Raw genomic sequence first — 23,483 nt, 5'->3', positions numbered from 1 at the left:
CATTGGAATGTAAAATAAAACTTTTAGGGCCCTTTTAAGTGACCATAAGGATTGTGCCACAGGAAAGTGTCGTTTTCTGCTGTTTTGCAGCACCAAACTACAATTTTACCCAAAAGACGACCGTGTTGATATCTATTGAAAACTGTGAGATAGCTAATCTATTCAAAAGTGTCAAAAACTATATTTTATGCTTCATAATTGCAGAGAATGTAATGCCACATATTTGTTCCTGAAAATTCACGTAGTAAATATAAGATAAATGGTTATCATGGATATCTGTCTTAATGTTTGATTTAACTAGATTTATTCACTTTATTTCTTATAAAATTATGTTTAATGCAGTATAATCGCATATCAGCTGCTATGAAGGAGGGTTGTTGGTTATTGTGTTGGTGGGGGTGGAGGTATGTGTGAGAAGAGCACATTTCAATGTCCAAAGTGCTAAATCTCCATGAGCCTTCAGATAAATATAGACAGAGATAGAAGGGAGTAGGATTTAATCTCTCATCTCCTTTCAGTTAGACTTGGCCTGAATAATTGTGCTGCGGGGTGATATCTCACCAGTGATACGTCAGTAACATTTTATTGCAGAAAAATGTTACTGACAATTATTTTAAAGCTTAGTTGAAGTAAAAAGATTTACTTCCTATTTCACAAAATATATACAAAATTTGTAAGTGCGCATCAGCTATCAGAAAGGTGGCACGGTGGGTCATTTTTACATGGGGGGGGGGAATGCTTCAGAGGACATTTCAACGCTAAACATCCTAACTCTCATTAAGCCTCCCAATAAATATAGAAGGAGTTTTGTCAAAGGGTTTAGGAAGAGAAAATGATATATTTATCCCTCTTGATTCCCAGGGAAGTATTTTTTGTCAACACCGTTATTATTGGTGTGGGGGGAGGTAATAGTGCCCCTTTTATTGCTATAATATTTCTCTATGTAGCATAAAATATTACAATCAAACTCCTACCGGCACAGAGGTAAAAAGGTGAGGCGGGTCATCATGAGCCTTGGACATTTCTTGGGGGAGGGGCAAATGCTTCTATTAACATAGTTTTATCAATTTCAAATTGTAATATTTTACTTTTTCTGTTTGTATCAATTGAAATTACTTTCTGAAAAAGAATTTTTTCAAAGAAAAGTAAAGAGCCATGCCGTATTACACTTAAGACCAGCAGACATAATTTCCTGTAATAATTCAAACTCAAAAAGACCAGAAATTACTATTAAAGAATAAATGAAACCCAAATAAAACACAAATTAGATAAACGATCATAGCAAACAAACATACAAAAGATAATAACGTGAATAAATAAATAAATCTTAAACGAGTAAAAATTAAACTGAACATTCTAGCCAAGCCTAAAACGAATACAAATTACTGCAAATAAGAGTTCGGCAACTTCCCCCTTCCTCTCCCCTAACTCTAAAAGTGCAAAGGCTACAGCATCATTTACGTTCTATTAAAAACTATGTGTCTGAAACTGTCTTTGGAAAGAGCTAATAAAATTAAACTGAATACTTGATATATAATGATATTAATTGCTTAAAGCACAGCAATTCAACATTTTAAATCATTGTAATCTTTATTTTTATTTTCAATTTTGTCTTGCAAGTACAAAAGAAAATATTTGTGATATAATTCTTTTTCAGTAAAGCACGAATGACACAGTAGGCTTTAGACTTTTACAGTTAGGGGAGGCGGAACGGGGCACTTGCCAAAATGATTTTTGTCCGTTTTAAGCTTGATTTGCCTATTCAATTTAAGTTTTACTCGTTTTAAGATTTATTTATTCATGTATACTAGTACCTATTGTATGTTTGTTTGCTAAGATTGTTTAATTAATTTCTGTTGGTTTTTGTTTCACTTATTCTTTAATCGTAATTTGTGGTTGTTTTGAGTTTGGACTATTATAAGAATTTATTTTTTGGTTTTGAGTTTAATATGGCTCTTTACATTTCTTTGAAAAACTTCTTTTCTGGATAGGTTTTGCTCATTAATTTCTGTTCATTTTTGATTACCGAAGTTTCAAATTTTAAACAGTCCTCAATTCAACATCAATGTTTTTTTTTCAACATCAAAGTTTCATCAAAGTATCAAAACATTAAAGTGATGTTTTTTTCAACATTTTAGTTTTAAGGTTCATAATCCCCCCCCCCCCAGCATTTCCTGATTCTAGTCACAAGTACATGTAGTAGCAGTTGCAAGCAGTGACAATAAAAGTTGCAAGTTGTCGCAATTGGATGTAGTCACACTTACAGGCGCAACCAGTCTCATTTGCACCCACAATAGTAGCAGTAGCAGTAGTGTCCCTGAAAGTTTCAAGTTCATATCCTTACCCGTTGCTAAAATACTCCAGATACGTCTTTTTTATGACTTGGATACCAATAGTTTCTTTTGGTTTAGCTCAACAAAACCCTTAACATTTCCCGAAACTTTATCTCAATACCCTTAGCCTTTCAAACATTAAACATTAAAAATTCCTCCCTTTCCCAATGATAAATCCTGCATGTAAAAATGTGCAAATTGCATAATTTACATTCTTTGTCCCGGGGATTGTTCGGACAGGGCATCTCCTGAGGCATAGCTATTAGAGTTTGTGATATTTAGAATAAAATGTCTTTCCAGACTTCTATCAGTGTTAAGGGGAATCTTTAAAAGTGCAAGGGGAAGGGGGGGGGGGGGGTTTGTCCTTCATTCCTTTTTCAAGATCCCTCTCAACATGTCTTTAAAGTTTCAAACCCTAGCCGTTCCTTAGATATTGTTGCTGTGTCATTTTAACGGACACAGTAGTTTTTCCCTAACAAAAACGCTAAACAGTTTTTTCCGTAAATATTAATTCGGATTTCGTGCAAACGAATCAACGGAACATGCACGCAATAGGCTTCTTCAGTTCTTACGACAGTCAATGGATTCAAGTACCATACCGGCAGACATTTTCCTTGACGTAAGAAAATCTTTCGACCGTCTGACCCAGGAGATTCTTATCGATAAGCTCTCTCATCACGGAGTTCGTGGGGAACTACTGTCCTGGTTTTCTTCATGCCTCACTAGCCGTACTATCGCTGCTGAAGCTTCGGACGACCAAATTCCAGTTCCTTATGGTATGCCTAAAGGCTCAATTCTTGGGCCTTCACTATTCCTCATTTACGTCAATGACCTCGATCGACTTTTTACTACCACGACACCAAATCTTTGCTGAGGTTGGAGATTCTGGTTGGAGAAGAATGATTGATTGCAAAATTTATAAATTTATAAATAACGTAGTTTTAAAATGGATATTTATTGGAGTGTAGTTTTTTTTTTTTATTAAGCGTTGGTTCTTGATATCACTAACAAAGTGAGCTTTGTTATTGTTGATGGGTGAAATGGAGATCGATTGTTTTTTTTTTGCGAGCCTAGTTCAGTAACCTGCAAATGATTAATATGCAGTGTTATTTTTTTCCCAGTTAACGGGCCTCTGTGTCCTTTGGGATTTTTTTAATTGTAGAGTTTTTTATTTATTGAATAAAAAAAAACATGAACTTAACAAACTACCTGCATATAGTGTGCTTAGATTTTGTTTGACATGCCCCTCAACATTTTCTAGAAGTTTTACCTTAATATTCTTAGCATTTTTGGAGAATCAGGATCAAACATGTCTCATTTTCCCAATAGCGAACCTTGTATATAAGCAATGGACAACTAATTTAGATTACAACATTAGTCCCAGGGGATTTGGGGGGTTATGTCATCCTCGGAGGTATATTTATTTTACTTTTTGACTATTTTGAAAAATATACCTATTGCACAATTTTAATCAGATATCTTTGGAGGGATGGCAGCTAAAAAGGGAAAGGGATGGGGGTTGTTTGTCCCCCGGCCACTTGCTAATATCCTCCTCAGCATGTCTTGAAAGTTTCAAACTTAATATCCTCAGCTGTTCTTGTGATATTGAAGATACACCTTTTTGATTAACAGGATGCACATCATATCTTTATATTTAGTTTAACATGGCCCTTAACATTCCCCGAAGTTTCAGATTAATACGCTTAGCCTTTTCGAACACAACTTGAGCCAAATATCCCCCCTTTACCTAGCAGTAAATCCCGTATGTAAGAAAGGGCAAATTCTATAATTTACAATCCTTGCCCTGGGGGGCTGTGAGGGGTATTGCATTCCTTGGGGTATAGTTACTAGACCTTCTGACTTCAGCTACTACTACTAACTACTCACTGCAATACCAAAGCCACCTGAGACCAGGACAGCTAGCCCGCTCCTTCTCCATTCCAAATCTATTCAAAACCACCCTCTTACAACCTGCCAGAAAGTTTCCTTTTTCCTTAAATATTTCCTTACGCCATACTCACACCTCAAACGGAGATGACCTGCTTTTCGTTTGGCCCTAGACGGTTGGCCGACAAGGAGTGGCAATGTGTCATCTTTCATCCACAGAGCCTGCCCTAGCCATCTCAACCTTATGTCAAAATTAATTAAAAAACCTTTCCACGAAGCCAGTTATTCAAAGAAAAGTGAAGAACTTCATTAAGCCAAAAATGAGTAAGCCTAGAAAAAAATGACTTACCGAGAGTGAAAATACCCCAACTTAGCGTCTGTATATAAGAGAAATCAGAAACGAGGATAAATTACAATAAATAACCGAGTCAAACTCAAAACAAGCAGAAATTAACACAAGTTGGGCGCAAAACCCCTATGCCTTCCCAAGGCCAGAACAAAATTTGCACTTTACTGAAAGTTTAGACTGAAAGTTTAAACTTAAAACCCTCAGCCGTTTTTAAAATATTGCACAACCTCCTTTTTGATAAATTGGATGCACATAATGCTTTTTGGTTTATTACAGCATACCCCTCAATATTCTCAAAAGTTTCATCTTAATACCATTAGCATTTTTGGATACACTCAGAATCAAGTATTTCTCCTTTACTAAATGATAAATCCTGAATGTAAACAATGGGTAAATGGCACAATATACAATTCTTGCAACTGGACTATCATCCATTCTGGCATCCATGCAAGTATAGCTATTAGGCTTTTTGACTAGTTTGAACAAAATGGCAATCCCAAAATTCCGAACCTTGTTGAGCAGAAGGGGCACCTAAAAAGGGCAAGGAAGGGGAGGGGGAATCTTTCCAATCTCTCGTCAATGTCTCCTCAACATTCCTTGAAAGTTTCAACTTAGTATCTTCATTTATTCTGTAGATATTGCCGGTATTCCCTTTTCCACAACCAGCAAGAGCATAGTTTGTTCTGACTGTGTTTGGCATCCCTCTTAACATTTCCTGACAGTTTTTCCTGAATACCCTAAGCCTTTTCGGAGACCCAAGATCAAATATGCCCTTTTTCCAATAAAAATCTTATATGTTAACATTGGGGAACTTGCATAACTTATAGCCCTTGACCCAGAGGCTGAAAGGGTCAACCCAGGCAGCCTGAGGGGGGGGGTCAATCTGAAGGCATTGTTATTTGACCTTTGAATTATTTTGAAAAAATGGCTATCTGAAAATTTTGATCTGATGCATTTGGGGAAAAAAGGGCTTTGGGAAGGGGAGCTGGTTGCCTTCTGATCACATTTTAATCTTAAAAAGGGCACTAAAATTACGATTTCTAATAGAAAAATCCTCCTCTAAAGCTTATACGACCACACCTAGGTATTAACTTATTGTTGTGTTAAAACTACTTTTCTTAATAAGAGTTTCACATTCACAGCACAGTATAGCTAATCTCATCTAATATAATTAATTCACAGAAAGTCTGATAAAGTTACTGATAAGCTCTATGACAACCTAGTTCCAACATTGGATTTGTATGTGCATTTAGACATTACTCTCTCCTTCTCCCATCTCAAGATTGAAAATTAATCGGATGATAAATGTCACGGCAACTGGTTGAGCAATTAATAAGAAATCTTTGCATGGTTTAATATCTACGACGACGGTTAAAAATACACAAATGGAACAGAAGCTTATTCATGAAATTTATAACTGTTTAGTCTAATATTAACGAATAAAGCTCGGCGCAATTCAACTTTTTTGGAAGATGAGAGGAAGGCCATCTAGTAAATCTAGCAGTTGTCCAAAATCATATATATGTTAAACAACGATAAAATATGGCACCCAGGCAAGGGACGTCCGTAGGGAAGGGGGAGGAGGGTCATAGCCCCTCTGGAAATAGGTAATTATAAAGCAATCATGAGCAAACCAAAGAAAGGAGAACAGAGTAGGGAAAAAACTATAAAAGAAAATTAAAAAAGAAAAATGTGTGTGGAGCCATGGTTCGCTGCCTACCAATACATTTTGACCCTTAAGAGAGGCAATATAAGTTGTAATTTGGGACTAAATGATTCTTTTCCAGTTTTCCACAAATATTTTTCTATATGATTTATTTAAGGTAAAAAAAAAATCACATTTTTTTGGTAATGCATGGTAAGTAACGAGCGATCCTTATCAATAACGAAAGCATAAGAACCTGAATTATTGATAACATTAAATCAAAGAATCGGCTTTTTATAACAAGTCGAAATATGTGTTTTATTGTTTCAAGCTTCAAGTTAAACATCAAATTAGTACATAAGAAAGTCTATTTAATTATAGAAACAGAAAGAAACAACCTAAAAGGGGGGAATCCCGATGAAAATATGCTATCAAATGCAGCATGTCTGAGTAGCCAAGAACCGATGTCTGAAGCCCGTATGAAAAGAAACTTTTAATTTGTATTTTCCTTAGAACGGATGGGTGTTTATTAGTGTTTTATTATTATTTTTTATTTATCACTCCTTCCACTCGAATTGGCTCTGGAAAAAACAAAAACAAATAGGGAATAAGAACACACTGAAACCTTAGGGCTCTTCACCATAGCCAGCGCTACTGTTGCCTCTGAAACAAACTTTTTCTCGTTGTTACGACGACAATATTATTATGACTACTAACAATTTTTCTCCAGAAGCTATCTGTCGCTAATTTATCTTTCTGATCTGTGCCTCTCAGAGGGGGAAGACAACCTATGGACACGGGCTTCTGCGATTCTCACGATTATGTCCCGAAATTTTTACAATGATTATTATCTCATATAATGTTCTGATAAATTATTCAGAGTGCCCTCCCCCCCCCCCGCCCCTATAAAAAATGTTCACTCATTTACAAGTGATCCTTATCTGTCTAAAGCCTACTCAAAATAAAAGTCCTAAAGCCAAAATGAAAAAAGGCATCATCCACATGTATGTAGTGCTTTTTACAAGGGGGGGGGGGGGTAATTATCCAATGAATAGCTGAGATGGGAATAAACCAAAGCTTTTCGAATTTTTTGATAGATAGTAATATAACCACAAAATTAAAATAACCCAATTCTAAATAGACCTGAGGGAAAGAAATATATTGCGAAAGAAACCCACAAAAGAAACCTACTGCATGGAGGTATGGAATAGCTGAAAAAAACTTACTTGTTTACTCGTATGTCTTTGAGCAAGTGTGTTGGAAGGGCTTTGTTACTACTTTGAGCTTCATTCCTCAACATTTCATTGGCGATTCTCTTATCAACAAGACACGATTTCTTGTCCTTGAAATAAAAAATAATGAAAATGAAATAATGAATAATCTGCACATATAAATTTACGTAAGCCATGTCTTGTTTTTTTTTTCAACTTTTTTTTTCATTCTTCCTCTGCCATGACCGACTAAACAGCGGAGGTCAAAGCACCTAACGAATAAGACACACAGAAAATCGAGGAAAGCTGAAATAGGAATTTTGTAGATATTTTTTTCCCCTCCTGGAATTAAAAAGAACTATGGAGTTATTTCAAATTACCTATATTGCTTCAAAAGAGCACATACCTAGAAATTATACACAGAAATTGTTCTGCCTTAATGCTAGGCTAGTCACTGCAAACGATGAATATCACTAAATTAAAGTCATGTGAGCATATTTGTTATAAGACTTTTTTTACAATATTATTTTTAGTAGTTTTAAGAGATTTTATTTAAATTATGTTGAACATCATTCATTTTATTTTTTTAAATTTTGCAGTTTGAAACTAACCGTAATTGAATTTCCCTTCAAGTTTCAGAATCAAATTCAGAGTGAATACTAGAAAGGCCTATTCTTTAGAGCCTTCTTAATCTTCTCTACATTTGACTACTTACTTGTTTAATAATTAAATTTTCTGATAATTTTTGTCTAATAGTTTTTTACTTATAGCCATTGGTTTATCCTATTTCCATACAAAACATTTCTAGTGATATGAACTCCAAACTACTTACTTTAACAAACTCATTTAGGAGCACAAATGGTAGACAAAAGAAAGAGTCGAACCTCCAATTATGCATATACTGAAAGCAAATTAATATTATTAGGCTCCTTGCTCAAATGTCCAGAGCGTATCATTGCAAAAAAACTTGCAGTCTGCATGCAACCTAAATTCCAGGTGCGTAGAGCATATGAGAGTCAGATCCACGTTATGCGTATCTGATTTTTGTGAAAACGCAGTTTTATGTCAGTACCTATTTTGGGACAAAATTTTCCCTGCACACTGATTGACATTTATTGTTTTTAGCCATCAAAATGTATAGTAACGTGTCTTGATATCTTAGTATCGCATTGTTTGGAACTGTTTGGTATCGCAGCTCGAACGCAAACGATTCGAAAGCTTTTGAACATAGCAACTTTGACAGTGTTTTATCGTCTTAATCTAATGCTTATAAAAAATTTGGGAGCCCTCCAAGACCAATTCGGCGAACATTAATATTACAAAAATTTATGGAGCACTATATGATTTTTAAAATCAAACAAAAATTACCAGTCCATTTTCAAGGTTTATTATTCCTTCTCTTTTCTTTCCTGATTCGACATTAGAATGTGACATCACACTTGTTATTTTCGGTGATTTATCCATATTTACTTGGCCTTCAAAGCTTCGACCAATTAATAAACTAGGATTCAAATGTAAAAGAAGGCTATAAAGATTAAGATCAGATAATAAAGGCTGAAGAACTTCCAGAGGTACTTTTTCCCCGTTCCGAAGAAAGGTGGGCAAACTTATTAAAGAAGTACACATTCTTGAATCTTCGTCGACATATTTCAATGTGTCGCTTATTTCTTCAATATCTGGACGGATAGATGGTGTAACGGAGCCTGTAGTTGATTCTGTTTGACTTGCATATCTTCGACGACGTCTCAATCTCTTTTGGGAGGCTGTTTCAAGTTCCCTCATAAGCATACCACAAACGCATAAGTTAAGGAAGACACCTGAAATTGAATTCTTTACAGAAAAATATTTTAAATTAACAAAAAAGTAAATATCTTTTCATGAAAAATTTACAGAATAAATATCAAATGGTAATATAAAATAAAAATCACTACTCTGTTTGTTTGTCTGTTCTTTTTTTTTCTAGAGTTACTAATACAGAAACGCAGATCCTAATTAAAAAATCATCGAGATCAGCTTCACTAAAAAACGATTTATTAAAAAAACAGCTTTTTTGCTTCAAGTTCCTCGTATTTTTCTTTTTTTTCGTATTTTTCTGAGTTTAGTCTCTGAACGATAAAGAACAAGTTTTTCGGATTATCTATTGTACTGTGTTATATTGCGCAATTAACTTTTCGTGAAAAAATCCAGCTGATTTAATTACGAGGGATTGCTCACTTCATACCATCACTTGTGTATACATGCTGCGTCCTGAGCGTTGATTTTTCTAAATCAGGACCCACTTGATAACTCTAGTGCCGGAGCATATGGCTGGCACATTCTAAGGTAGGCCTTTGCAATTTTAGTAGGCAAGCTGAAATAAAATTATGAACGATCTATTAGAGGCAACTCAATTAATATTGGTGAAATTGGAAAGTGTGGAAGAAAAGTTAAAATCTCTTAGTCCCATGGCTCTCAAAGTTGATAATTTATTGAAAGATTTCCAAAGCCTGGCTACAAGTTTTTCTAGTCAAATTAGTGAAGTAAGTTCTGCAGTAGACATTAATACAAAACGAATCGAGAACACTAGCAGGGAACTAGAGTCTAGCATAGAAAGAATGGAAAGAATAGAAAAAGAGCAGAAAAGGTACAATGTAATCCTTTATAATTTTTCTCCGATTGTAAGAGGAATGTATCTAAAAGAGGATCTTTTTACGTGTTTTGCCCGTGTGGTGCCCAATTTAAGTATAACCGAACACTATATTATTGAGGCATTTTGTTTACCATCACAAAAAAACGTCCGATCTCTTGTGATTAAATTCACATCTATAGATCTTAAACTTGCAATCCTGAAATCATTTCAGAATTTTCGAAGACATGACCTTATTGTGGCTCCCGATTATTCAGCTAGCGAACGGCTCGCCCAAGGGAAGCTTATACCGGTTATGATATAAGCTAAAGAAGAAGGTCAGTTAAATGTTAAGTTGAGGGGTGTAAAACTTTTTCTAGGAAATCGTTTATTTGTGTACGATAAGATAAACGACAAAGTGAAAGAAATAAAAAAGAGTGAGGAAGCTATAGTCCGTGAGTCAGTGAATCTACTATCACACCTAAATCCACGATAAAAAGAAGCAGTGAGATGGTGGTGAGCCCAAATGACCAGGATTATCAACCTAGTGCAGCATATATTCGACAGAATAGTGGGGGAGATAAAGGGAGGGTTGGTATTCGTGGGGGTTATGATGACAGGGGACGGACGAGTGGCCGTCGTGCGTTGCAGTTTAGTGACCGGGACCCCGATCTTGGACGGTATTTTGTTGATCGAAGTTTCTCTGGTGGACATTTTGAGGGTAATTTCAGTGCTAAAAATAGTCAATAGCGGGAGCTGGCCCATTTGTAAAGTAATATGTACATTAAGTTGTTCCAGTGGAATATCCAAGGTCATAATGATGATAAAATGAATGATTTGTTTAGGCTAGACGATTATGATGTTATCAGCTTAGTTGAGACATGGCAGAATGCACCAGTATTTAGAAAAGGTTTTATAAGTTTCCATGTTTCCAGAAAGAGAAGTAAGAATAATCGAATTTGTGGTGGTGTAACACTGTTGACTAGGAACAATATATTTAGTACATGTGATAGGTTAAAATGATTTGGTTGAAGATTATTATAGAATTTGTTAAGTTTATGATTTGTGCAGTGTATATTCCTCCAGAATTAAGAAGTTATAGTTGTCATGAGGATATGTGGAATATGTTGTTTTCAGAGACGTTTAATTATAATACGTTGCATAAAGATTAAAAGTGTATATTTTTAGGTGACTTCAATGCATACACAAGTGAGATTTTGGAGAAGTGGATTGATCCTTTTCAGGCTGAAGAAGAAGATAATGGTATGAATGATCAGAATATGCAAGGAGATTGGGAGATGTATGGAAAAAGGACAAGTAAGGACCGGTCAAGGAGGAAAAATAATTGGGGATCTAAACTTTTAGATTTTTGTGGAATTGAGAAGTTAGTAATTTGAAACGGGAGGTTGGGAAAAGATAAAGAAAGGGGGGATTTTACATGTTTTGGGGTTGGTAGTCCCAGTGTTATTGATTATATTTTAGTTGATGTAAGCCTTAGGTAGTTTTGTGGGGATTTTCGTGTTCTGGGAGTTGTGGGGTCTGACCATCAGCCTATTGTAGCAGATATATGGGTGGATAGGGCTATAAATAGGAATGACGGGAATATTTCTGTTAGTATTAGATCTAATTTCATTATGAAAAATAGTGAGTGGAGAGGAATTTGGAGGAAACCCAAAGAATCATAGAGAATGGCCAAGTGGATAAAGGCCTAGGACAATTATGCCAGATAATTGAGAGTTTAGAGACTTATAATGTAGCAAATAGAGGAATAACAAAAAATAATACAAAGGGATTATTTGATGATGATTGTGTAGAAAAAAAATGGAAGTGGTGGAAGCACTAAAAAAGCTAAAAAAGAATAACGAGGAATCTGCTCTTCTGGTATATCGACAGAAGCGGAGGGAACACAAACAGACACTTCGAAGTAAGAAGAGGGAACAAGATAAAGTCAGGAACTTTGAAATTGAGAAAAACTTTGTAACAAGGAAAAAAAAAATTCTGGCAACTAGTACGAGGATCTATTAACCCTACTACTACAGAGCAAATACTGGGTGCTGATACCCTGCCCGCTTACCTTGAATCACTGGATAATACAAAGGATGGCGGACTGGAGGATTTATCACAGAGTTTAAGTCAAGAGGCGTGCTACCCACTCAGAGAGGAGGATTACAAACTTATCTCACCAGCTACGCATGAGGATATTGGTAAAGCCCTTAAGTCTATGAAGGGGAGAGCTGAACCAGAGACAGATGGGATCCCGATGAAAATTTGGAAGTGGGGAAAAACATATTTTGCTCAAATTTTGATTAGTTTATTTTCAGTATAGGTAAGTTCGGATAAGTGGCCTGAAGAGTGGAATTTGTCAGTTATGATACCATTATTTAAGAAGGGGGATAGGTCTCATCATAAGAATTATCGATGAATTCATTTAGGGAATAGTTTACCGAAGTTATTTTGTAAGGTATTAGACCTTAGACCAAGGAGGTGGTTAGAAAATGGGGAGGTTTTATATGAGGTTAAAGCGGGTTTTAGAGAAGGTTTTGGGACGATTGATAATATATTTATTCTGCAGGCCTTAGTCAATAAATATACTAGTGTTAAAAAAGGAAGGTTATACACGGCATTTATAGATATTAAATATTCTGCTACATTGAATCATTATAATCAGGTTAAACCTAGTTTTGGATGGGAAATTTATTTTAAATTCAATTTACCGGCTATGATTTTATGTTTATGGATTCAGCTTTGGGCGAATTGCCTCCCAATCCAGAGCAGGTAAATGGTCTTTGACAGTGGGATAGTTCATCCTGAAGATCGGTATTTGTGTCCTCTTTGTAGGGATGAGGACGAAGATTTGGACCATTTTCTCCGAAAGTGCCCGGTGCTCTCTGATTTAAGGGAAAATTACTTACATGGGATTGTTTTCTGCTTCCAAAAATTTTACAAGTAGTAATCCAACCACAATATTTCGTATTGGTGCGTACATAGAGAAGGGATTAGAAAGAAGGAAATGTTTTTACAATTAATTATTATTAATTAAATGGAATTAAAGTTTTTTTTTTGGTAATTTACCAGAAGGTATTTTTCGCTATGTATCATGTTAATTTGTGTTTCGTAATTTGCTCTGTTGTAATTTTTCTATTTTTAATAATTTTTAGTGTGTATATGGCTCCTGGGCTTTTGAAATACACGATCTATAGATCGTGTTCTCGTGTTCTCGTGTTTTCGTGTGTATTTCGTGTTCGTATATCTATCTATTAAAGGAGCTTTTGATAACGTTTGTAGGTTTCTATTAATGGAAAGTTTGTTAGAGATAGGTCTCCCAATCCCATTTGTGTTAGTTTTAGTTGAAATGTACAGGTTTACTAGAGTAGATGTGAGAGTTGGTAGGCAGGTTTCAAGGGTAGTTAGAAGATATAAAGGTGTTAAACAGGGTTGCATATTGTCTCCTAAATTATTCGCCCTGTTTATAAATTCTGTAGTGGCGTTTATGGAAAAGATGGAAGCGCCAATGGTGAGTTTAGATATTGTTTCCATTTGTATGATGTTGTTTGCAGATGATATTGTTTTGGTTGCTGATTCAGAAAGGAACCTTCAGAAATTACTTGATACTTTAGGTGATTATTTGGATAGGAAAAAGTTAGAACTTAATCAGGAGAAAACCGTAGTGTTAGTATTCCGTAAATGTGGTAGAGTTGAGGAGGATGTTAAGTTTAGTTTTAAGGGTAAAAGGGTTAGATTAGAGGAGGAATGGTCATATTTAGGTGTTAAGTTTAAGGCGAAAGGAAATTTAATTAGTAGCCATTTAGAAAGTAGGATCGAAAAAGGTAAGGCATGTTGTAATATGGTATTAAGAAGTCAACTTAGGGATATTAAAAAGATACAAGTAGTTAAAGAGGTTTTCAGGGCTAAAATTTTAGGTGTAATGCACTATGGTTCTGAGGTTTGGGGGTATGTGAAGGGCTAGAAACAGTGCAATTAGGATATTATAAGAGGTGGCTAGGGATAAGTAAGCACACAAATAGTTTAGTAGTTAGAGGTGATTTAGGTTTGTTTTCTTTAAGAAGTCGTAGGCTAGTTAACATGGTTAGGCTTTGGGAAAAAATTTTAGTGATGCCTAGGGTGCGATTGATGAAGGCGGCTTACTTAGAAATGTTGAAGGGCCTCTCAGGTAGTGGATGGCCGTGCCAAATTAAGAATGTATTAGATCAGTGTGGATTAAGCCATATGTGGGTGGATGGCTTAGGGCTCGAGGATATGGGGTATCAAGTAAGTAGAGTAGTGGAAAGGATTCTAAAGGACCAAGAAATACAGGCATGGCAGGCCCAGCGTTAAATTTCAAATTCACAATATTGTCGGTCAAAGGAGATTTGGGGTGAAGTTTTATTTTTTAAGGTGGGTTTGAATAAAAATGAAATTAAGCTATTGATTGAAATGAGGGCTGATAGTTTGCCACTGGGCCAAAGAAGAAAGGTTATCGGGAGGGAAAGGTAAAAGGCGGGTCCTTTTTGTCCTATGTGTGGAGGATTAGACGAGAGCGTGTATCACTTGATGTGTGAATATGAGGAGCTGAGTGATTGGAGATTGGAAGTATTTGGTAAGGGGGATTATGATTTTGAGTGATTGGAGAATGTGTGTGAAGATGATGGGTATGCGAAGGTTGGCACGATTCCTTTGTTTTCCGATGAATCATAGAAGTAGATTTCTGTAGGATTATGTTAGGTTATGTGCAATTTCTTTGTAATGGTTCTTTGTTTATATTTTTTTGCCATAGCCTATGGGTTTTTAGCGCAAATAAATTCTATTCTATTCTATAGTTACTATATTAGTCTTGTTTTATATTTCAAGCAGTACCATAGAATATTTACCTGAACCCTGAAAAATCACCAGGCGGGACCTTACTATTCTTGCAGGTAATTTTAACACCAGAATCGAACAAAAAACACTAGCTTCGGAGTCTGCAAAGAGGTCACATAGGTTTCGAAGACTGATGTAACAGAGGGTCTACGCCCCCTCATTTCGGCATTTTTAAAGATTTGTGACCAATACTTTATTGAAGCATAAGCTCACCCATAAGGCTATCCGGTACTGAAGAAATGGAAAGGCAAAAAGCCAGATCAACTTGATTCTCATATTTCACTGCTGGAGATCAATATCAACCAACAGCATATCATGCCTAGCAGTCGGCACTGGTTCCGAATCTGGATCAAAAAATCTTCTTGAGAAGCTTGACTTAGAGCTGAGACTTGCAGCTCATGCCAGTAAAAAATCAACCTGCCCATTCAATGAATTCCCACCAAGCTTCCGTAAGATATACCAGCTATACGCTGTTGCGGTCGTTTGTGAACGTTTCTAAACGTTTGCGTTGAGGGTGAATGAACTTCAGTAGGCAACATTGTTCCTGATGCTTCTTAGACAATCACAGGCTCCTGTAAGCGTGGAACAGAGAGATCTGACAACACTATTCACATTGTTGAACACAAGGAACAAATTTCTTACCGTAATTCTGATTGGAGCTCATATGTCTTAGGAAGGAAAATCACAAGTCTGCTTAAAAGGACCATAAACGCTATTAAAAAACTGTCACTAATGATATGGAAGCAGAGTCTTCACGTTCGGATACTGAAAAAATGCATCAGCTTCTGAAATCACAACGATCCAAAGCCCAAGCGTAATTTCATCTAGAACGAAAATGTAAATCTACTCTGGAACAAGTCAGAGATAGCATTATCGCTTGAAGCAACTCTTTGAGAAGCAACTTAACCAAGTCCTTCTGAGCCTCCATGTCACAATCTTAGCCAACAAAACCTAGCCCGCACCTTCGTAGCTTGTGCTGGTGGTAACCAGTACAAGCTACAAAGGTACACTCGTCGACCCACCGACCCCGGCTTAGATCCAAGAAGCGGTAAAAAAAAAAAAAAATTTAATTTCACGAAGTCTCATGTCTGGACACCATTCTTGTAGACCTTCTCAAATATGACTGTCCAAAACTAAGACATACCACCTCCATCATAAAGTTTAAATCCAACTTAAAGGAGAACTCACATCACTACTTTTGATTAATTATGGATTCAGGCAGGGGTTTTTCCAATCCCCAAACCTTTTTAACTTCGAACTTAGAGAACACATGAGAAATGCGGACATATTGGAGAAGTTCCAATTTGAGCTTGAAATTCATATCGTGATCATACGAAGACGCCTCCAGTGGTTCAGCCATGCACTGAGACTGCCTGAACTAATTTCTTCAAATAAGACACAAAAATTGATTCTCTACAGGGGTGGACGAAGAGAAAAGAGGGTAAAGAAAACATAAATGAGTGTCGCTAAAGCCGATCAGTAACCACTTGGTATATTCAGATGGTATGGAAGAAGATGGAAGTCCTTACCTAGACTGGTCAAGCCATTCATGAAAAGATGGCTGTTCTTCGTACACCACCATGAAAAAGATGTTACATGCCAAGGAGAGCTAACATTCATGTCCTACTTCAAGTACAAGTTAGTGAGTATATTTCAGATTATCGTCCTTTCCCCAAAAATTGAATTTCAAGCAAAAACGTTTACTATATAAAAATAAGGCAAATTAAAACGAGAAGTGATTCGTGACTCGGCGGTAGCATCAACTGAAGCACATAGCTCCAATCCTAACACTAACGGTGGTTGAATAAGTATTTTATGCAAAAACGACATCGGAAGCTACATCACTAAACTTAAAATTGGGATGATAATATGCGACATGAATTGCTTCATAACACATAGATCCCGCCATCTAACTATAACTACCCTATTCAGTTCAGAAGAAGGAGGCTAGGGATGAAAAGTGATTTTTCAATCGCACTCATTTGGGGTACTTTTTTTTATCTAGCACTTTACAAAGAATATGAGGGGCTTATTTTGTAAATAGTGTGTTTTGTTGAACGCCTGAGAGGTTGGAGGCTCTAACCAATTGCAAAGGTTGGTTAAAAAGTCCCTCTTGACTTCTCTTAAGCTAATTAGAAAAGGCGGCAACTTGGTGTCTCATAAAAAATTCAGTGTGACCACGATTCAGTTGCCATAGGCAATCATTTCCTCCTATAACATAATAACCATGAAACCAATATTTTAAGCCTTGTAGACGAACAACGCAGTCAACAACGTTGACTGCTTGTATTTTTTTTTATTATTCCCTTATTGGACACGATCATTTTGGACTTAAAAAGCTGTTTTCTGCGGAAATGCTGGACATTCTTAAACTTAGTATTTTCTTGCGAAGGAATCGCATTGGAACAAAGAAACACCAATCTGCTGATAGGATTCATGACTTGTCAATATGATACTGATCAGTAGCCGGATGCCCCTCCCAATTTGTTTGTGAATCTACCCTGATTGTACCTCCATGTATGCTAGATAAAAACTCTGGCGAAATAGATGAGTTTTTGGAGGTTTTGAGGGTTTGGGATGCCAGAACCGGACTTGAAAATTAATGTTATGAAGAGTAAGTCGTTTATACTAGGAATAAATGAGGATCAAGAAGTGATGTTAGTTACTTAGAAAATAACCAAAATTCATTTTACCTAGATAGTATAAATAGTAAGAATAGTGGATGCAGTAAAAAACTACTATTATAAACGAAGTCTCAAGGTGTTTTATCGCAGTTGAAAAAAGTTTAAAACAATAGGAAGGTAAGTTTTAGCTCAAAGTTTACAGCTCAAAACGAGTTGAAAAAAGCTTTATATAAGATACCCAATTTAAGACGAACAGATAGTACAATTCACAATGAGGTCAAACATAAATAAGAAGAAATTACGCTACATCAGTTTGGTGTCAATTGTATCTTCGTGTGATGATAAATCCCTACACAACTGAAGTATTTCACTGAAATATTTAATGACAAAAAAAAAAACATATTGAATAGTTGTTGTTTGTTTTGGTATTCTTATGACTGCTTTACTGAAAACTAAATTTTATTATAAGCAGTTTTTTTTGTTGTAACATTTCATAAGAAGCAAAATTTTAGCTTTTGAAATTTTTTTTAGCTTTTAGAAAATGCATTTTTCAACGTCAGAATATCTGAAACAAGAGATTTAGTTTTACTAGCCTTATCATAGGCAGCGCAATAACGCTGCCTATGATAAGGCTAGCAATGAATATATGGCTAGTGAATAATGCTAGTAAATAATTTTTTTTTACCAAGACACTTCGTGTAGAAGGGGTTGTTGTAAAAGCTTTGAAAGAAGCTCATTCGATTCGAAATTCAAATTTCTAATTGTCCTTTTTAATAGCCAAAAGTGACTGGAGGGCAACAAACCTCCCCTCAAACCCACCCTTTTCCCAAACATATCGATTAAGAATTTTGAGATAGTCATTTTGTTTAGCATAGTTGAAAGGCTCATTCGATTTCTTTCGGAATTCCCCCCACCCACAACCCTCAGGGCAAGGGCTATAAGTTATACTAGTTGCCCATTGTTAACATGCAAGGTTTTTATGGAGGAGGTGGTCGTATAAACTTCGGAGGAGGTTCATTCAATTGGAAATCGGAAGTTCCAGTTCTTTTTTAAGAGTTCAAAGTGATCGGAGGGCAACTATGCCAGAATTACCTCTCACTCAGACTATCTGTCTTGGCTTTTTCTCCAATTATCCTTGGCTTGATGGCAACTTGATTTTAATAAAAAAAATCCTAAAATCCTAAAAATCCTAAAAAAGGCTTCTGCCAGATTTGCTTCTCACTCAGACTATCTGTCTTGGTTTATTCTCCAGTTAGCCATGGCTTGATAGCAAATTGATTTTGATTCAAAGACAGAGACTGAGCCCGTTGATTTTTGAATTAAAATCAAGTTGCCATAAAGCTATGGCTAATTGGAGAAAAAGTCAAGACATATAGTCTGAGTGAGAGGCAAATCGGGCATAAACCTTTTTTAGGATTGTATAAAAATGATGTCATTTCACTTGTTGATAGATAGTTTATCATCCATCCATCCATCGTACGGCAGTGGGGTCGACTGGGTGTGGCTGACTGATTTTCGTTTGGGATGACCTTCTCTTTTGTTCAGAATAGTTGAAAGGTCCATTAATTACGTCCTTGGGGATGCCAATCCCCCTACAGCCGTCAGGGAAAAAGCTGTTAGTTTGGCCTTTCGTCCGTTTTTTACATACAGTATATGTTGTTGAGAAAGGTGGGTGTGTTTGATCTTTACTCTTCAAAAAGACAAAGGGCATTCAAGTTTGATCTAGTTGAACTAAATCAAAACATTTTATGGGCACACAGGGTTGTCAGAAGGGCGTAACTTGCAAATGACTGAGCATATAGCGTTGGGCAATAATATTATTAACCGATAGATCGTTATTTTCACTTTCGATATTCAATATTTAATATATCGAAATCGATATTAATTTCGTGGCGACCTTGTATAGGTATTTCTGATACCCACATTACAAGACTTGATCGGATAAACTTTTCTTGAAACTATGGAATCTCTACTGAAAATTTGTAGAGTCATGATAGATAGAGCTGCTGGCGAAGCATTCTTAACATGACAACTTAAACTTCGTCGTGTAAACCTCACAAACTGGCTTGAAGCTTTTGTATCTGGATCACAGGGACTGTGACGGTACTTGCATCTACTAACACAGATTGAGCAGGCAATAAGGCCTTGCTATTTTACTCTCAACTTCGAAAAGATCATAGGGGATATATACATTTTCTTCAAGCGCGATGCAAGATATGTGGCAATCGTGATGGATGTGACCTGACCAAAGCTTACAAACCCAGGGGACATTTTATTTAGCAAAGGCTTTCGGAGTTCTGCAGCAACATTCGAGAGTCCACTCTGACTAAACGTAGTTTGAGTTTGAGAGCAGGCTATGTCAGCTTATGAATACAGATATGCATGCTACGTATCTGTAATTCTGTATGCACTAGTCAATGAATTGAACACGTTACTCTAATTCTTCTCGGTCAATTTCGAAATAATTTTGAATACTATTACTACTACAAATTCACCGCAGAACCAGGCCACCTGAGTCCAAAACTGCTAGGCACGCTCATCCTCTATCCTAATATATTCAAAGCCTCCTGCTTTACACCCTCCCAAGAAGTTCCAATTTTTCCAAAGTCTTTTCTTACAGTATCCTCCATATCAGTGAAGGACAATCTACTTTTCGACATTGGCAGAAGGACGACAACGACAAAGACGATCTTTGTCAATCTTTTCATTCATATGACATGTCCTAGCCATCTAAACCTTTTCCTTATTACAACCTCGGAAAGGGGATTGGACATTATTCTTCATACAACTTCTTATTTGAAATGCGGCCAGATAGTGGGGTACCCAAAACAATCCGTTGGCAACTTTTCCGAAAAACATCAAGCAAATCCTCCGTCTTTCGTCACCAAACTTCAGAACCATAATTGACCATTGTCATCGCTGTAGCTTTCAATATTCTAATCTTGGTTCGCAGACTTAAATTTTATTCTTTCAAACTTTTTTTTCAACTAGGAAAAAACGGCCTTGGCATTGACTATTCCACTTTTATCAACTAGATTGTGCCCACCGTCCTTACTAGTAGTACTACCTGTCTAAGTGAAGCTGTCCATCTCATCGACGTTCTCGTTACCAAGCATCTCCTTCACATAACCCTAGTTTTAGCGACTTAGTCTTCCAAACATTAATTTTTAAACCTATTCTTGCACCCTGAACTCTCAAAAAATCCAAAAAATCATTTATTTTGCTAACATTTTTATCTAGGATGCTCAAATCCTCCGCAAAATATAAGTTTAAGACAGTTTTACTTTGCCAATTCATTCCGTGCTCTCCCATTGCCTTTGCTGTGCTCAAAATGATTAATATGAATATGGCTAAAACGCAACCCTTATTAACTTCTGATTTAATACGAAAATTGCCAATAGCCACATTTCCTATGAAGAAATGAGGGTCTGAGGGAATGAGAATCTGAAACTGCAGAAAGTACACTTTTTGCTATTAAAACGTCTGCATCACCTTTGGCTCCTTGTGCTTGACACCCGGCTTTCACAAGTTTCCCAGCTATCAGCTTTATAATATTTGACTTTATTTAGAGCATCTCTAAGTTTCGAAAGTATCATCATACTAGGTAATTTGCTTCATACAGAAATCGAGTTAATGCCTCTATAATTACCTTAATCACTCTTTCTCTTTAATACTTTCCTTATCAATAATTGTGGAACGTTTCTATCTTTAACCGGGATAAGTCCAGATTGTCTACCCTTCATAATTTTTAATACACGATGGTAGAGCCTACAATATTTTACTAAAATACCGTCGACTACATCTTTCAGATCTTCAGTAGGCCTAATTTTACACCAGGCATCCAGTTCCGACCTCCTCAATTAACATTTCAGTTTCTTCACCCTCCTTACATTTAATTCATTTTTACTTAAATCTTTCCCTTCCATAGTTCTTGTAAAAGCCCCTTCTTCTTTCTAAAAAAAACAAATGAATGTGGAATGACAGTTAATATAGATAAATAATAAACAAGTTTTGAACCCTTTTGAACACAGATGCCTGAGGAGCATACTGGGGTTATGTCTCAGCAACCGAATCCCAAATACGATCATCCGCCAACGACGTGACCAGAAGTACGACATCACAACTATCATTCAACTCCACCGCCTGTCCTGGTTTGGTCATGTTTGCCGAAGACCGGCCGAGACTTTCACAAATCAAAGCCTACTCTGCAAACCAGTACCTGGTTGGAGGAAACGACATGGAGGACAAGCCAAAACTTGACTTAAAACAGTCAAATCTGACCTCCAGCCAATTGGTGGTTTCCGGAGACATGGTCGCAGATTGGACCCTTCATGGCTTGAAATTATCGCCCCATTAACCCAAGACTGTAACCTGTGGAATTCAACAGTCTGCCAGATCCTGTCGCCAGGGAGAGCTACATAGCTTGTGTCCTGATCCAAGTAAGTAAGTACAAGTAAGTAGGAGCATATGTTAATATTCATATTCTGATATTTATTCCTTAAGTCTCAATAATTTTTTATTTATTAAAGTTAAAAAACTGAAAACATTTAAATCATATTTTGTTAATCAGTAAGGTGCAAAATATGTTTTGGTCTTCAGGGGGCATGTGGGTGTCACGCGTCAGCAGTGGCGGATCCACGATTTTTTTAGGGGGGGGGGCAAAATAGGTCGATCCGACAAACTTGCGTTAGAAGCAAGTTTAATTAACGCAAACTTGTGTTAATTAAGTAATTATACTATTTTAGACTATGTTAGGGGGGGGGGCGAGCCCCCTCGCCCCTCCCCTGGATCAGCCACTGCGTGTCAGGCCTATTCATGTTAGTTTATGCTCGTTTTTAGTTTGACTCGGTTGTTTATTGTATGTATTTTCTGTTTGTTTTGGGTTTCATTTATTTAATGATGGTGATTTGTAGTAGTCTTAAGCTTGGATGATTATTTGACCTTATTTTTGCTCATTTTTGGTTTAATACATTTCTTTACTTTTCTTTGAAAAACTTATTTGTGGGAATTTTTTTTAAATTCATATGCAATAAATTATCACCAACAAGATCTTCTGTTTCAATTCATCCCTTACAAAACTATAGAAAATCAATCGGGTAAACCCAAAATTTTAATTTAAGCAATTTATTTACTTTTCAGTCAAGCTTCAGAGACACTCCAGCCAACAGTATATTAGTACTATAGCTGCTATCCCACTACTAAGTTTACTGTCATGAAAATCATTAGAACACAAACACTATTCTTAAATTGTTTTCTTTTTGTTGGACATAACAATTAATGTTCTTTATTGACAAGCATGGACAAATGGGCATTTAAAAAAACGAATTTTCTAAAATTATTTAATCAGGCTATTTCATAGAATAATATAAGCTCTATCATATACATTTCATTAAATATATAGCCAAAACAAACCTTACCCGCTAGGATCACAGTCGTGCCACGCCAGCCATATTCTTCCAGTAACGCTTGTGTTAGCGGTGCAAACACAAACGTTCCAATTCCAGAGCCACAAACAGCAAGACCAATGGCAAGCGACCTTTTTGCTTCAAAATAATATGCCACACTAGCAATAGCTGCTACATAGCAAAAGGAGAGACCCAAGCCAGGAATTATGCCAAATGTAATGAAGAGCACTTCAATTGAATCTAGAAGTCAAAAGCTTAGAAATCAAAAAGCTATACTTTGTCTTTTCTGAGTCAATTTATATTAGGCCTGTTAATTATGCCATGTATTGTTAGTCTAATTGATTTCTTTTTAATCAAATAATCCCCATTCTATCGATAATTATGCGTTCTAGAACCCTTCTTAAGGGGCTAAGCCGATTGGAAGGCAGCCAGCCTCACCTTCAATGCCTTGTCCCCCTCAGCCTAAAATAGCATCAAATCAAAATTTCAAGAGAGCTCTTAAAAAACGTAATTGCAACATCTTAATTTATTAGACAAATTCAGACATTAATTGACAGAATAAGTCTA

The 23,483-nt window shown here is 36.3% G+C and overlaps 1 protein-coding gene across 2 annotated transcripts in view; it reads right to left on the bottom strand.

Annotated features, from left to right (window-relative positions):
- LOC148949381 (monocarboxylate transporter 14-like) overlaps positions 1–23,483 on the bottom strand; it is a 258,939-nt gene that overhangs the window by 53,242 nt on the left and 182,214 nt on the right. For both annotated transcript variants that reach the window (XM_089092940.1, XM_089092941.1), the window contains exons 5-7: positions 22,929–23,156; positions 8,794–9,242; positions 7,441–7,556 (exon numbers count right to left, since the gene is read on the bottom strand). In XM_089092940.1, the coding sequence (XP_088949066.1) occupies positions 7,441–7,556; positions 8,794–9,242; positions 22,929–23,156 (793 nt within the window). The remainder of the gene's footprint in view (positions 1–7,440; positions 7,557–8,793; positions 9,243–22,928; positions 23,157–23,483) is intronic.

Source organism: Artemia sp. Qi Xiang Cuo, chromosome 8 (assembly GCF_049724085.1).
Source record: "Artemia sp. Qi Xiang Cuo chromosome 8, ASM4972408v1, whole genome shotgun sequence".
Taxonomy (NCBI): Eukaryota; Metazoa; Arthropoda; class Branchiopoda; order Anostraca; family Artemiidae; genus Artemia; species Artemia sp. Qi Xiang Cuo.
Note: the sequence above shows the minus strand (reverse complement) of the source record. Positions and strands in the feature narration are given on the sequence as shown.